The sequence below is a fragment of the Musca autumnalis genome, unplaced genomic scaffold (genome assembly GCF_047663935.1).
Source record: "Musca autumnalis isolate F117 unplaced genomic scaffold, ASM4766393v1 scaffold_4, whole genome shotgun sequence".
NCBI lineage: Eukaryota > Metazoa > Arthropoda > Insecta > Diptera > Muscidae > Musca > Musca autumnalis.
In genome coordinates this window covers 116,868,793-116,882,032 of record NW_027411977.1, presented here as the reverse complement: position 1 = coordinate 116,882,032, position 13,240 = coordinate 116,868,793, and the positions used below count along the sequence as shown (strand labels likewise).

At 35.7% G+C, this 13,240-nt stretch overlaps 1 protein-coding gene across 15 annotated transcripts in view; it reads right to left on the bottom strand.

The window, feature by feature from the left end:
* LOC141403343 (uncharacterized) overlaps positions 1-13,240 on the bottom strand; it is a 564,369-nt gene that overhangs the window by 306,350 nt on the left and 244,779 nt on the right. For all 15 annotated transcript variants that reach the window (XM_073985610.1, XM_073985614.1, XM_073985615.1 and 12 more), the window contains one exon: positions 4,284-4,378. In XM_073985610.1, coding sequence (XP_073841711.1) covers positions 4,284-4,378 — 95 coding nt within the window. The remainder of the gene's footprint in view (positions 1-4,283; positions 4,379-13,240) is intronic.

Genomic DNA, 13,240 nt, shown 5'->3' with positions numbered 1-13,240 from the left:
ACTAGTAGCGTATTTTCAGAAGAAGAATAAAGGACACTAAAAACTTGAACTTGAGAAACTCGAGTTGTTCAGGAGTTGTTCAGGAGTGAGAATGGATTCCAAAATTCTACCAATGTGTAAAACACCAGACTGAAGGGTAATGTACAGGCACATTTTCCTGCAAAGAGGATGAAGCGAATCATGACAGCAATTAATCGGCTGAAAACCAATAGAAGAAAACCAATAGAAGAGCAGCTGATGGGCTGCCCGCCGAACTGTTCAAGACTGGTGGCGGTGGTAAGGAGTATGCATTAGATAATTAGCGAAATTTGGCTGCAAGAAAGCATAACCTACCGTACAAAAAATCAGACAAGACAGTGTGTGGAAACTACAGAAGTATAAGTCTCCTACAAATCGCATAGAAAGTTCTTTCGAGCGTACTGTGTGAACTTCTAAAACGAAGTCGAACCTCGATTATCTGTAATGGTTGGGTCCGGAGGCATTGCGGATAATCGATTTTCTCGGATAAAGGAGTAACACTGTTTCTCAGAAATTTTAAGTCTAAAAAATTGAAACTGTTCTAAAATGATTCACTTTTGCACTGTTTTTTCCATTAACATTTGGTCAAATGAATTATAATCCCGGATCATAAAGAATTTCGGGGTTAATCGGTATAAAATTAACGACAAATTCTATGTTTTCTTTCCCGGATAATGGAGGTTTGCGGATAATCAATTCCCGGATAATCGAGGTTCGACTGTATATGGTCAATAAATTATCGTATCATAAAGTGTGAACCAATCTTGACACTGTGCGAAATACTGGAGAAGACAGATCGTTCGACAAATTAAGTCATTTCACTATAATGAAAATCGGGAGGTACCGAAATTCAGTCGGAAAGGTTTTTACTTCCAACGTAGAGTAAATACCAAATCTCAACCATTTCCGTTTGTTGTTTTGGCCACAACCCTCAAAAAAAAAAAAAAAAAAATCAGGAGGTACCGTTCTATGGGGGCTATATGAAGCCGTGGACCTACACCGAACACATTCATATAGAAAGTTTTATAACTCAAATGAGGACTAACTACCAGCAATATCAGAGAAATATTGAGGCCAAAACCTTCAAAATACCTGAATCGGGAGGTACCGTTCATTGGGGCTATATGAAGGCGTGGACCCATACCAACAAAATTCTGGGGAAAAATTTAATATTCCCAACGAAGGCCAAGCACCAAAATTCAGCCATATCGGTGTGATAACGAAGCTAAAACCTTCAAAATACCGAAAATCGGGTGGTACCGTTCTATAGGGGCTGTATTAAGGCGTGGGCATGTACCAACAAATTTCTGTGGGAAAGTTTTATTACCCGAACGAAGACTAAATACCAAATTTCAGCCATTTCAATGGATTATTGTGGCCATAACCTTTAAAATACCGAAAAATCTGGAGGTACCGTTCTAAGGGGGCTATATGGAAGCGTGGACCTATACCGAAAAATTTAGAGGGGAAAGTTGAATACCCCCAACGAAGACTATGTACCAAATTTCAGTCATTTCGGTGGGATATAGAGGCAGCAACATTCAAAATTCCGAAAATCGATTGGTACCGTTCTATGGGGGCTATATCAAAACGTGGACCGATGTAGCCCAGCCAGCCATTTCAATGGATTATTGTGGCCATAACCTTCAAAATACCGAAAATCGGGAGATACCGTATCGGTGTGATAACGAAGCTAAAACCTTCAAAATACCGAAAATCGGGTGGTACCGTTCTATAGGGGCTGTATTAAGGCGTGGGCATGTACCAACAAATTTCTGTGGGAAAGTTTTATTACCCGAACGAAGACTAAATACCAAATTTCAGCCATTTCAATGGATTATTGTGGCCATAACCTTTAAAATACCGAAAAATCTGGAGGTACCGTTCTAAGGGGGCTATATGGAAGCGTGGACCTATACCGAAAAATTTAGAGGGGAAAGTTGAATACCTCCAACGAAGACTATGTACCAAATTTCAGTCATTTCGGTGGGATATAGAGGCAGCAACATTCAAAATTCCGAAAATCGATTGGTACCGTTCTATGGGGGCTATATCAAAACGTGGACCGATGTAGCCCAGCCAGCCATTTCAATGGATTATTGTGGCCATAACCTTCAAAATACCGAAAATCGGGAGATACCGTTCTATGGAGGCAATATGAAGACGTGGGGAAAAGTTGTATACCCCCAATGAAGACTATGTACCAAATTTCAGTCATTTCGGTGGGATATAGAGGCAGCAACATTCAAAATTCCGAAAATCGATTGGTACCGTTCTATGGGGGCTATATCAAAACGTGGACCGATGTAGCCCATTTGCAATAGCAAACATCCAAGGAGTAATAGAAACTTCCATACCAAATTTCAAAGCTCTATCTTAAAAACTGCGAGCTGTATCTTGATTTCAAAAGACGGACGGAGAGACGGACATGGTCTGTCCGACTTAGAATTTTACCCTGATCAAGAATATATACTTTATAGGGTCTCCGATGAATATTTCGATGTGTTACAAACGGAAAGACAAATTTAATTGTACCCTCCATATTATGATGGAGCATAAAAAATGTATTCAATATATGGGGCTATATCAAAGTGTGGACCTATGTTTTTGGTGGAGAAGTTTTGTGACCACTGGGAATCTCAATTGTCGAATTGCAGATACTTGGGTCAAAATTGTAATCGGGAGGTACCGTTATATGGGGGCCTACCAAAACATGTATCTATATTGCCAGTTTTTGGCGGATACAACTGGGAACCTCAAATGTTGAATTACAAATAGTCCGGTCAAAAATTATAGCTAAGATCTTCAAAAAAAACTGTTCACAGTTTTTGATGGAGATATTTTGTGATCACTAGGAACCTCAACTGGCAAAATACAGGTAGTTCGGTTAAAAATTGTAGCTAAAATCTTCAAAATACCGAAAATCGGGAGGTACCGTTATATGGGGGCTATACCAAAAAGTGGTCCGATATAGCCCATCTTCGAACTTGAGCTAATTTATCCTGATCAAGAATTTATATACTTTATATGGTCGCAAATGACTAGTTCGATGTGTTACAACCAGAAAAACAAACTTAATATACCCTCCATACAATGATTGAGGGTATAAAAAAGAATAGTCTGGAGTGCAGAACAACGCTACTCTGCCTTAGTTGTATATACCCAGCAAAATAAATTGGAAGCAGTGCAATGTAGACTACTTCTATCACGGCTTGTTTTGATGCAGTTCAAACGGAGTCATGAAAAAGGCACTCCATTCCTCACATTTTAACCGCTTTTGGATGCAATCTAAAGAATCACATCCATTTGCAGTTAAAATGCAGTGGCAAGGGTCAGTTAAAATGCAGTGCCAAGGGGTTAGTTAAAATGCAGTGCTATGGAGTGCATCTTTCAGTAGTCACGCTCTTGTAAAAATCATGAGTGAAAATGCATAATTGGATGCACTTCCAGATTACTTGTACATATAATTTAACTGCATCTTTGGAGGCAAACATTTTGCTGGGTATGTATATGCCCCTAGGATATATGGTGATGTCTCGCCTTTCTCTTCAACCTAACCTACTAACCATACCCTAATTAGAAATTATATTAAGAGTTTTGTTTTGCTTAGAAAAAAATTACAATTCCAAGTTTAGTGTATACACAAGATGTAGTTTTTGGTTAAATCACATATTGTGCAGACCAGGGTTTAAAAGCCAGCATCTAAAAACATTAGCATTAGCTGTACACTTCAACTGCTACACAATATTGACACACACGGCTAAATAAGCAACCGAACGCATATTTATTTTTGAACATTTTTGCTTATTCCGTTTTTTACGCCTAATCTTTTTTGCGTTAGGCATAATCGACAACCACGCTACATATTTAGCAGTGGGCTGACCATGCTATTTATGCTATTTTATTAAAACGACAATATCAAATTGCATCAGCATCCCTAGCAATATTTTTTGTTGCTACATGTTGCCGTTGTTCATTGTTGCTAAACATATTTCGAAGAAATTTTAGCAGGCAAATCTGCAAATATTCGGTGCTTTTGCTAATGTGGCGTTAGCATTTTAAACCCTGGTGCAGACGTATTTTCCTTAAGTCGTGTAAAAACGTAAATTAGTTAGGTATATTTTACACACTTATTACGCAATACATAAAGACCAACAAACATTTTCTGATACATTTACCAACCAATTACACAAAACAATTGGAACCTCAAGTTGCTAATAACCATTATATTCACTAAAAATAAAATATAAATTAAATTCACTTACCACATTTCATTTCCTGCTCTTCTTCCTCGACAGCACGCAAAACGGCAGAGTTGGCCAAGTTTAATGGCTTAGCAATTTGTTCGTCAATTTCAATCCTAAAAAAAGTAAATAAAACAAAATTGGTTTACTTTGTTCTGAGCATAGTTGCACATTTTAAACACATACATATGAATACTCGTATAGCATTTGTATTGTTACAAAATCATTCAATCGTCAGAGATAAAAGGTGTTTTGTTTTTACTGCAGTAAAAATTAATCTGCTCTTCTCTGTTAAATGCATTTCTATCAGCTACATTAAACGGTTGCTATTTAATATAAACAATGTGACAAAAAGAACAATTTTCATTAACAGTTGAGTTTAAAATAAAAAATAAAACAAAAAATCGTTTCGTTCAGCTGGGCCGAACTTTTTATACCCTCTACCATGAAATATTCTGAACTTATATGAAATAAATGGTTTTCATTTTGTTACGAATGTACCAATATCCACAAAGTTGTTTGCCCACTGGGAACTAGAGTTGTATAGTTCATGAACGAACTAGTTCAATTGAACGATTCATTGAAAAGAGCGTATGAACTAGATCAGTCGATATAGTTCATTATAGTTCAATAGCTCACTGGGCGCAGAACGAAAGATCCACAAAGAACGATCAACGAACGAACGATTCACAATCTAGTTCAGCATGTCATTCACATATGAATAAAGTGACGCCGTTTTCTGTGCTAAGTGATGCCTTCGTAATGTAATGAGTTTTGTTTATGTTTTGGATCAATGTGAAGTGTCAACCCCTATTGTAATAAAAGTAATTTCTACATAAAGAACATTGTTGACATAACACATCCCAATATATCGAATCCACTATCATTCAATGTGCTTTTTTGGATAGAACAAAATAAACATACATACATAAAGCTTTTTCGCAGTTATAATTTGTACAAACACACAACATAAGATTTTTTGCCAGCCACGTAAATGAAATTCTAATTACGTTTTCTTCTAAACTTAATACAAACTTAATCTTTATTTATGAATGGTATAAAATTATCTAAATGTAATATTTTTGCAGTTTAATTATTACTCTAATGTTTGTTCCTATTTGGTGTAAGTGTGTGTGTTTTCATCAAGCGAATGATAAGAGCCCGTGAACGATTCTGATCCGAATGATTGAACTGGATAGTGAACTATGAACTAGATTACTGAACTAGTTCAGTTAAAAGAGCTGATCTAGTTCAGATCTTTCAAATGAACTAGATTGTACAACTCTACTGGGAACCCCAAATATCTGATTTTAGCTAATTCGGTCGACTAAAAACTTGCAAGTACCTGAAGTAGGACGGTACCGTTATATGAATGCTATATCACAGTTTTTCTATATATCCTATATCCACTATTTTTGATGAAGAAGTTTATAACTACTGGGAACCAAACCAAATCAAAAATTAGTATTTTCTACCTCACTTCGTCGGAACATTGTCAAACCGAGGAAGATTTTAAAGGTATCTACATTTCTATTCTCATACGGACTTTGTCGAATTTTTCCCCCATTGATGCTGTTTAGGATTTATTATCGTCCAAGTCCCCTGTATTTTTACTAAAGCTATCTAATTAGAGAGCAACAATAGAAAGAATTCGAGATCTTTTCTTAGTTCGGCTTATAGAACTAAGAAATTTTCTGTAATGAGCCAGCTAAGTAAGTAAATAGATCTAATTATAAAAGTTTTTCATGACTGATGGACCGTTGAACCTCACTATCTATGGCCATTTTTAATTATATCGTTTTTCTTGATAAGGGACTCAACCACCATTGTCTCGAAAATGCAGATGCACTTATAAGTTTAGCAAATATAGCGATTATAAAACAATAAGCCCCGGAAATTCGTCTATAAATAAAGGGCATTTTGGACCATGGGACATTACTGGAAATTTTCTGAAAATTGCATGAAATTAGGTTCAGTCGTTTTGGAAAAATAATGTATTGAAAAGAGTGGCCATTATAATCAGTTTTCAAGATATAACATATTTAAAAAAGTGGGCACACAACCCCATTGCCTCCCAAAATTTATGCTGAAACCGATATAGTGTTTGGCTTATACATATAGCGTTTAAAAGAAAGACGTGGCAAAGGTGCCCCACTTCCTATGAAACTCATAAAATATACATAACAACGGCAAACCTTGAGATTTTGCTGCAAATTTCATGGAAATTGGTTCAGTAGTATTGGAGATATAACATATTTAAAAAAAAAAAACAGGCGTGGTCGGGTCTTTAGGCCCCAAAAGAAGTACCTGAATTGTAGATTAATTTGTAAATTTTTAAACCGATACATTCGTAATATTTGAAAATATAGCGTTTTTTTAATATCGCATAGGGGTACCGCATAGGTACCGCGGCCCCTTTGGAATTCAATAAAATATGTAGCCTATTTTCAGCGGGGCGATCGCTGTACATTCCCTGACAATTAAAAAAAACGTTTCAGAATTTTTTTAGATGTAACCTATTTTAAAAAGTGGGCGTGGTGCAGTTTTTGGGTCCCAAATAACTAGGTAAGGTCGGAGACACAAATACAAGTGTCTCGCAAATTAATTTCCAAACCGGTACATTTGTAATTATTGTAAATATAGCATTTTTAAACAAATAGGGTATAGGAAGTACCCCGCACCTTCCGAAACTCAACAAAATATGTAGCCTATTTTCACCGGGAGCCATCGCTGTACATTCCCTGACAATCTCAGGAAAATCAGTTAAGTAGTTTTTAAGAAAAGATTAAAACTGAAAATTGAAAAAAGTGGGCGGGGTCAAATTTTCTTTGCATAAAAACCTTATACCAAAGCGTACCATTTTTTAGTGGAAAAGTTTTTTTGACTACTCTAAATTCCAAATAGCGGCAAATTTAGACAGTGTAGAAAAAATCTTCAAAATAACTGAAATCAAGTGGTACCGTTATATTGGGTCTACACCAAAACAACCAAATGCCAAATTACAGCTAATTCAGTCTCAAATTGTAAATACAAATTATCTGAATTCAGACCGTACTGTTATTTGGGCTACACCAAAACATGGACCTAAGCCCATAATTTTTAGTGGATAAGTTTCCGTACCACACAGCCCACCACAGGGAGCCCTAAATCCCAAATATGTCTGAAAATTTGGCTAAAAACGTGCATATGCCTGAAATCGGGCGGTACCTTTATATGGGGGCTATACATAACGATAGACCTATGCTGACAATTTTTAGCGAAGAAGTAATGTGACCACTTCTTATCTCAAATGGTAAATTACTGGGAATTCGGTAAAAAATGTAGCTAAAATTCTCAACATACCGAAAATCGGGAGGTATCGTTATATGAAACATGGACCTGACACTGTTTGGTGGAGAATTGTTGTGACCACTAACAACCTCAAAAGTCGAATTACAACTCGTTCGGTTAAAAATTGTTGTTAAGAATCCGATACCGAAAATCGGGAGGCACCTTTATATGGGGGTTATACCAAAATATGGACCTATGTAGAACATTTTAACTTAAGAAGTTTTGTGACCACTAGGAACCTCACATGTCAAATTACAGCTAGTTCGGTCAATAATCTAGCTAAGACCGGCAAAATACCGAAAATTGAGGGGTACAGTTATATGGGGGCTATACAAAAAGTACCTTTGTAGAAAATGTTTAGTAAAGAACTTTTGTGACCACTGGGAATCTCAAATGTCAAGTTACAGGTGATTCGGACAATAATGTAGGTTAATGCTCAAAACACCGAAAATCGTGTGGTACTGTTATATGGGGGCTATACAAAAATATGGACCAATGTAGAACATTTTATGGTAAAGATATGTTGTTACCACTGGAAATATCCAAAGTCTAATAATTACAGGTAGATCTGTCAAAAAATTAAGATTATATGTTAAAAATATAGAAAAACGGAAGGTACTATTATATGGGGCTATACCATGTGGACCTTTATTGAAAATGTTTGGTCGATAATTATTGCGACCACTAGGAACCACAAATGTTAAATTACACCTAGTTCGGTCAAAAAAGGTAGCTAATTTCCCTAAAATATCGAAAATCGTGAGGTACGGTTATACCAAATCAGAGACCTATGTTGACAATATTTGGTGGGTAAGTGCTGTGACCACTATGACCCTCAAATGTCAAATTTCATCTAATTCGGATAAAACAAGTAGTATTAAAAGCCCCAAGAATTCCAAAAATCGGGAGGTACCGTTATATTGGGGCTATACAAAAAACATGAAGCTACATTGACACTTTTTAGTTAAAAACATTTTGTGACCATTGAGAATCTCATATAGAAAATTACAGGTAGTTCGGTCAAAAAATGTACCTCAAATTACAGCTATTTTGGTTAAATTGTTGCTTAAATCCTCAAAGAACCGATGATTGCTTATAAGGGCCGATATAGCCCATTGCACAGTGTCCAATTTTACGAAAAACCTGGCCAAAACTCTAAAACTGAATGGATTTTGACCTAACCTAGAACTCTTAAGTTTTTCGGGTCGCTGGATTTAGTTATCATATTTTTTAACCCTCAGACGATCATTTAAGGAGTCTTTTTGGTCCCTTCTCCAATAAAATGTGATCGTATCAGATCAAAATATTCCACACATTTGTTCGCCATCAATTTTTATTATAGGTCCTAGAATACACTGAAACGCTATATCTTATCAAAACTCCAGAAATATGTAAAATTGAAAACACATTTTAGGGTTAGGTCGTACTTTATGTGAGTTTTGGCAAAATTGTAATACAAAACATCTTTTTAGAAGAATGGCATCAAAAACAAAAATGTTTTCCGCTAAATTTCACTATAAATCACCAAAGAAATGAAATATCTATTTGCATTACATACCAAGGAAATATCGGTATCAATGCACTGTGGTTTAGCTTGTATGGGAGAAAGCGAAAAAAATATTTCTAATCAAGATATCTATCTGAAAATTTTACCATAAGCTCGTAGTGACTAGAAGATAGTTTTCGTCAGGATTGGTCCACTTTTAAGTATAGACCCCCTATAACGGTACTTCTAGTTTTTTTATTAATTTCAAGATTTTGTCTATATTTTCAAAGTGAATTCGCTGTAATTTGACATTTTGTGTTCTTTGGCGTTATTAAACATCTTGCCTACCATGGTCGATAGAGGTCCGTGTTTTGGTATATCCCTTATATAGACATACCTCCCGTTTTTTATAATTTCATGATTTTGGCCATATTTTTTAACTGAATGTGCTGCAATTTGACATTTCGAGTTTATAATCTGTACAAAACATTCTTGCCGCAATTCATCAATATATGTCCACATTTTGGTATAGTCCTATATCATGTTAACTCCCGATATTTGGCATATTTATGTATTTGGCCTAAATTTTCTACAAAAATGTTTTTAAAAATCAAGGCATTTTATGAATTTTATTATTGACAAGGATTAACTGGTAACAAGTATCAACAATATGAGGCAAAGAATATTCTTACAACGTAAGTTAACATATGAACCAAGGGACTACCAGATTATATTATAGAGAATGTCCTATTGGTCTCAAACAGTGAATATCTGGAAACTGAGATGTTCTATGAGATTTTTAGTTCCATTACAATAAATACTAGCTACAGGATATCTCGACTAAGAGAGTTCCCAGATCGACTAAAAATGTACCAGGATATATAAACAGTAAACAAGACCATATTTCAAACAACGTTCACACATGCTGTTTATTCTCATATTTGAAATTTCAATGCATTTATCAAATTTTCATTGAAAAATATGATAGAAACAACGCGATAGAGGAATTTTACAACAATGATATTTTCTGAAGAATTGTGTATTACATTCCAGCGAATATTTTTCCCAAAGATAACATTAAGAAAAATTTGACGGTTTTGGAGATACGCTGCGAAATATATACAAATCGCGGAAATTTTAGATATATTATAAAATTTGAGGCGATAAATGAGGTTATTCTTGTTCATCATGTTTCCAAATATCGGAAGGTACCGTTCTATGGAGGCTAAATAAAGGCGTGGACCTATACCAACAAATTTCAGGTGAACCGATTTTTATAAACTCAACGAAGACGAATTACCAAATTTCAACCATTTTGGTGGGTACAGAAGTTACAACCTTCAAAATTTCGAATATCGGGAGGTAATTTCTATGGGGGCTATATGAAGGCGTGAACCTATACCAACAAATTTCAGGTGGAAAGTTCTATGCACCCCACGATAACTAAATACCAAATGAATGTGTGGACTTATACCAACAAATTTCAGGTGGAAAGTTTTATACACCCAACGACAACTAAATTCCAAATTTTAGCCATTTTGGTGGAATATTGAAGCCACAACCTTCAAAATACGGAAAATCAGGAGGTACCTTTCCATGGGGGCTATATGAAGGCGTGGACCTATACCGACAAATTTAAAGGGGAAGTTTGAGTACCCCCAACGAAGTCTAAATTCCAAATTTCAGCGATTTCGGTGGAATATTGAGGCTACAACATTCAAAATACCGAAAATCGGGAGGTACCGTTCTATGGGGGCTATATGAAGGCATGGACCGATACCAACAAAGTTCTAGAGGAAAGTTTTACACCACCAACGTAGACTAAATACCAAATTTCAGCCATTTCGGTGTGATAATGAAGCTAAAACCTTCAAAATACCTAAAATCGGGAGGTACCGTTCTGTGGGGGCTACATGAAGGCGTTGACCTGTACCGACAAAATTCTAGGGGAAAGTTTTATACCCCTAAAGAAGACTACGTACCAAATTTCAGCCATTTTGGTAGGATAATGAAGCTAAAACCTTAAAAATGCCGAAAATCGGGAAGTACCGTTCTATGGGGGCTATATCAAAACGCGGACCGATATATCCCATTTTCAATACCAACCATCCTGCAAGTAATTAAAACTTCTGTACCAAATATTTACTCTCTATCTTTAAAATTGCGATCTGTATCTTGATTTCAACAGACAAACAGATGGACGGACATGGTTAAATCGACATAGAATTTTATGCTGATCAATAATAAAGGGTGTTTTTTTAAGCTAGATAGAACTTTAAATTGTAAAAAGTAACACCAAAAATTAAATTTTGATGAAACTTTTTTTTTTTTTTTTTTGTTTCGGTATACTCTGACAAATCATCATGAATAGACTCACGCTTGAACAAAGCTACGAAATTATCCAAATTTACTTTGAAAATCAGTCGTCGATTCGCGCAACTTATAGACGACTTCGTCATTTTTATGGCGTACATAATCGTCCATCTGAACAAGCGCATTTTTAGCTTAACGGGTTTGTTAATAAGCAAAAGCATAAGCATATGGAGTGAGACCAATCCACAAGAGACCCTACAGACTCCATTACATCCAGAAAAATGCACAGTATGGTGCGGTTTTCACGCTGATGGCATCATCGGACCTTATTTCTTCAAAAATGAGGCCGGAGCTCGCGTTACGGTCAATGGAGATCGTTACCGCACCATGATCAATGATTTTTTGTTTGAAAATATGGATGACATTGATCCGGAGGAGATGTGGTTTCAACAGGATGGCGCTACGTGCCATACGGCGAACGCAACCATCGACTTATTGAAATCAAAATTTGGCGATAAGTTGATTTCGAGAAGTGGACCTGTCAATTGGCCTCCAAGGTCGTGCGATTTGACACCTCTCGATTATTTCCTGTGGGGCTACGTGAAGTCACTGGTTTATGCTGATAAACCAGCAACAATTGATGCCTTGGAGGCCAGCATTGTTCGTGTTATTCGTGACATACGGCCAGCAGTGCTCGAAAAAGTGGCCAAAAATTGGACGTCCAGAATGCACTTCGTCAAGAACAGCCGCGGTGCCCATATGCCCGAAATCATTTTCAAATGTTAATGTCACGTATTGATCTTTCGAATAAAAACAAAATTTGATTACAATTTAATTTTTTGTGTTATTTTTTACAATTTCAAGTTCTATCGGGCTTAAATAAACACCCTGTATATATACTTTATAGGATCTCCGATGAATATTTCGATGTGTTACAAACGGAATGACAAATTTTATTATTGTGAAGGGTATAAAAACGAAAAGTGCAAATATGTGCAGGATGTTTCGATGGATATTGGTAAAAAACCCCTCCCCCTTTTTATGAAATGACAAGGTACACAGCCCAACTCGATCTTACTCAAAACTATTTTCATCATGTATTGTTAAAATTGACTTTGAAAAAAGTCAACAAGTACGGATATCAATTATTAAAGTACGCAAACATCATTGGCGGCTCTGAACATCTTAAATACGTTTCATATACATTTGATTAAAATTTCAAAAAATATATATATGTATTTAAAATCCGTTGTTTATTTTGTATATTATCATAGTTTTATAAACAACTTAAATATTGAGACAACAAAAAAATTCCAAATAGGGTCACTTTGACCTGCATTTAACTAGAATCCTATATAACTACACGCAGTGGGATCCTACAGACAATATTTGACGTTATTTTTTTTTTCTTTTTTTTTTATTTAGGTCAGGTTTTTTCGGAATGTTGGACACTGGGCATTGTCGTAATTTACCTGCCTTTGAAACAGACATAGCGTTCTAGCTAGAGTTGTACAGTCTAGTTCATTTCAAAGATCTAGTTCAATAGCTTAGCTCTTTTAACTGAACTAGTTCAGTAATCTAGTTCATAGTTCACTATCCAGTTCAATCATTCGCATCAGAACCGTTCACGGGCTCTTATCATTCGATTGATGAAAACACACACGCATACACCAAATAGGAACAAAGATTAGAGTAGTATAATTAAACTGCATTTAGATAATTATATTCCATTCATAAAGAAAGATTAAGTTTGTATTAAGTCTAGAAAAAAACGTCCTTCGAAAAAAATTTGTAATTAGAATTTCATTTAAGTGGCTGGAAAAAAATCTTATGTTCTATGTTTGTAAAA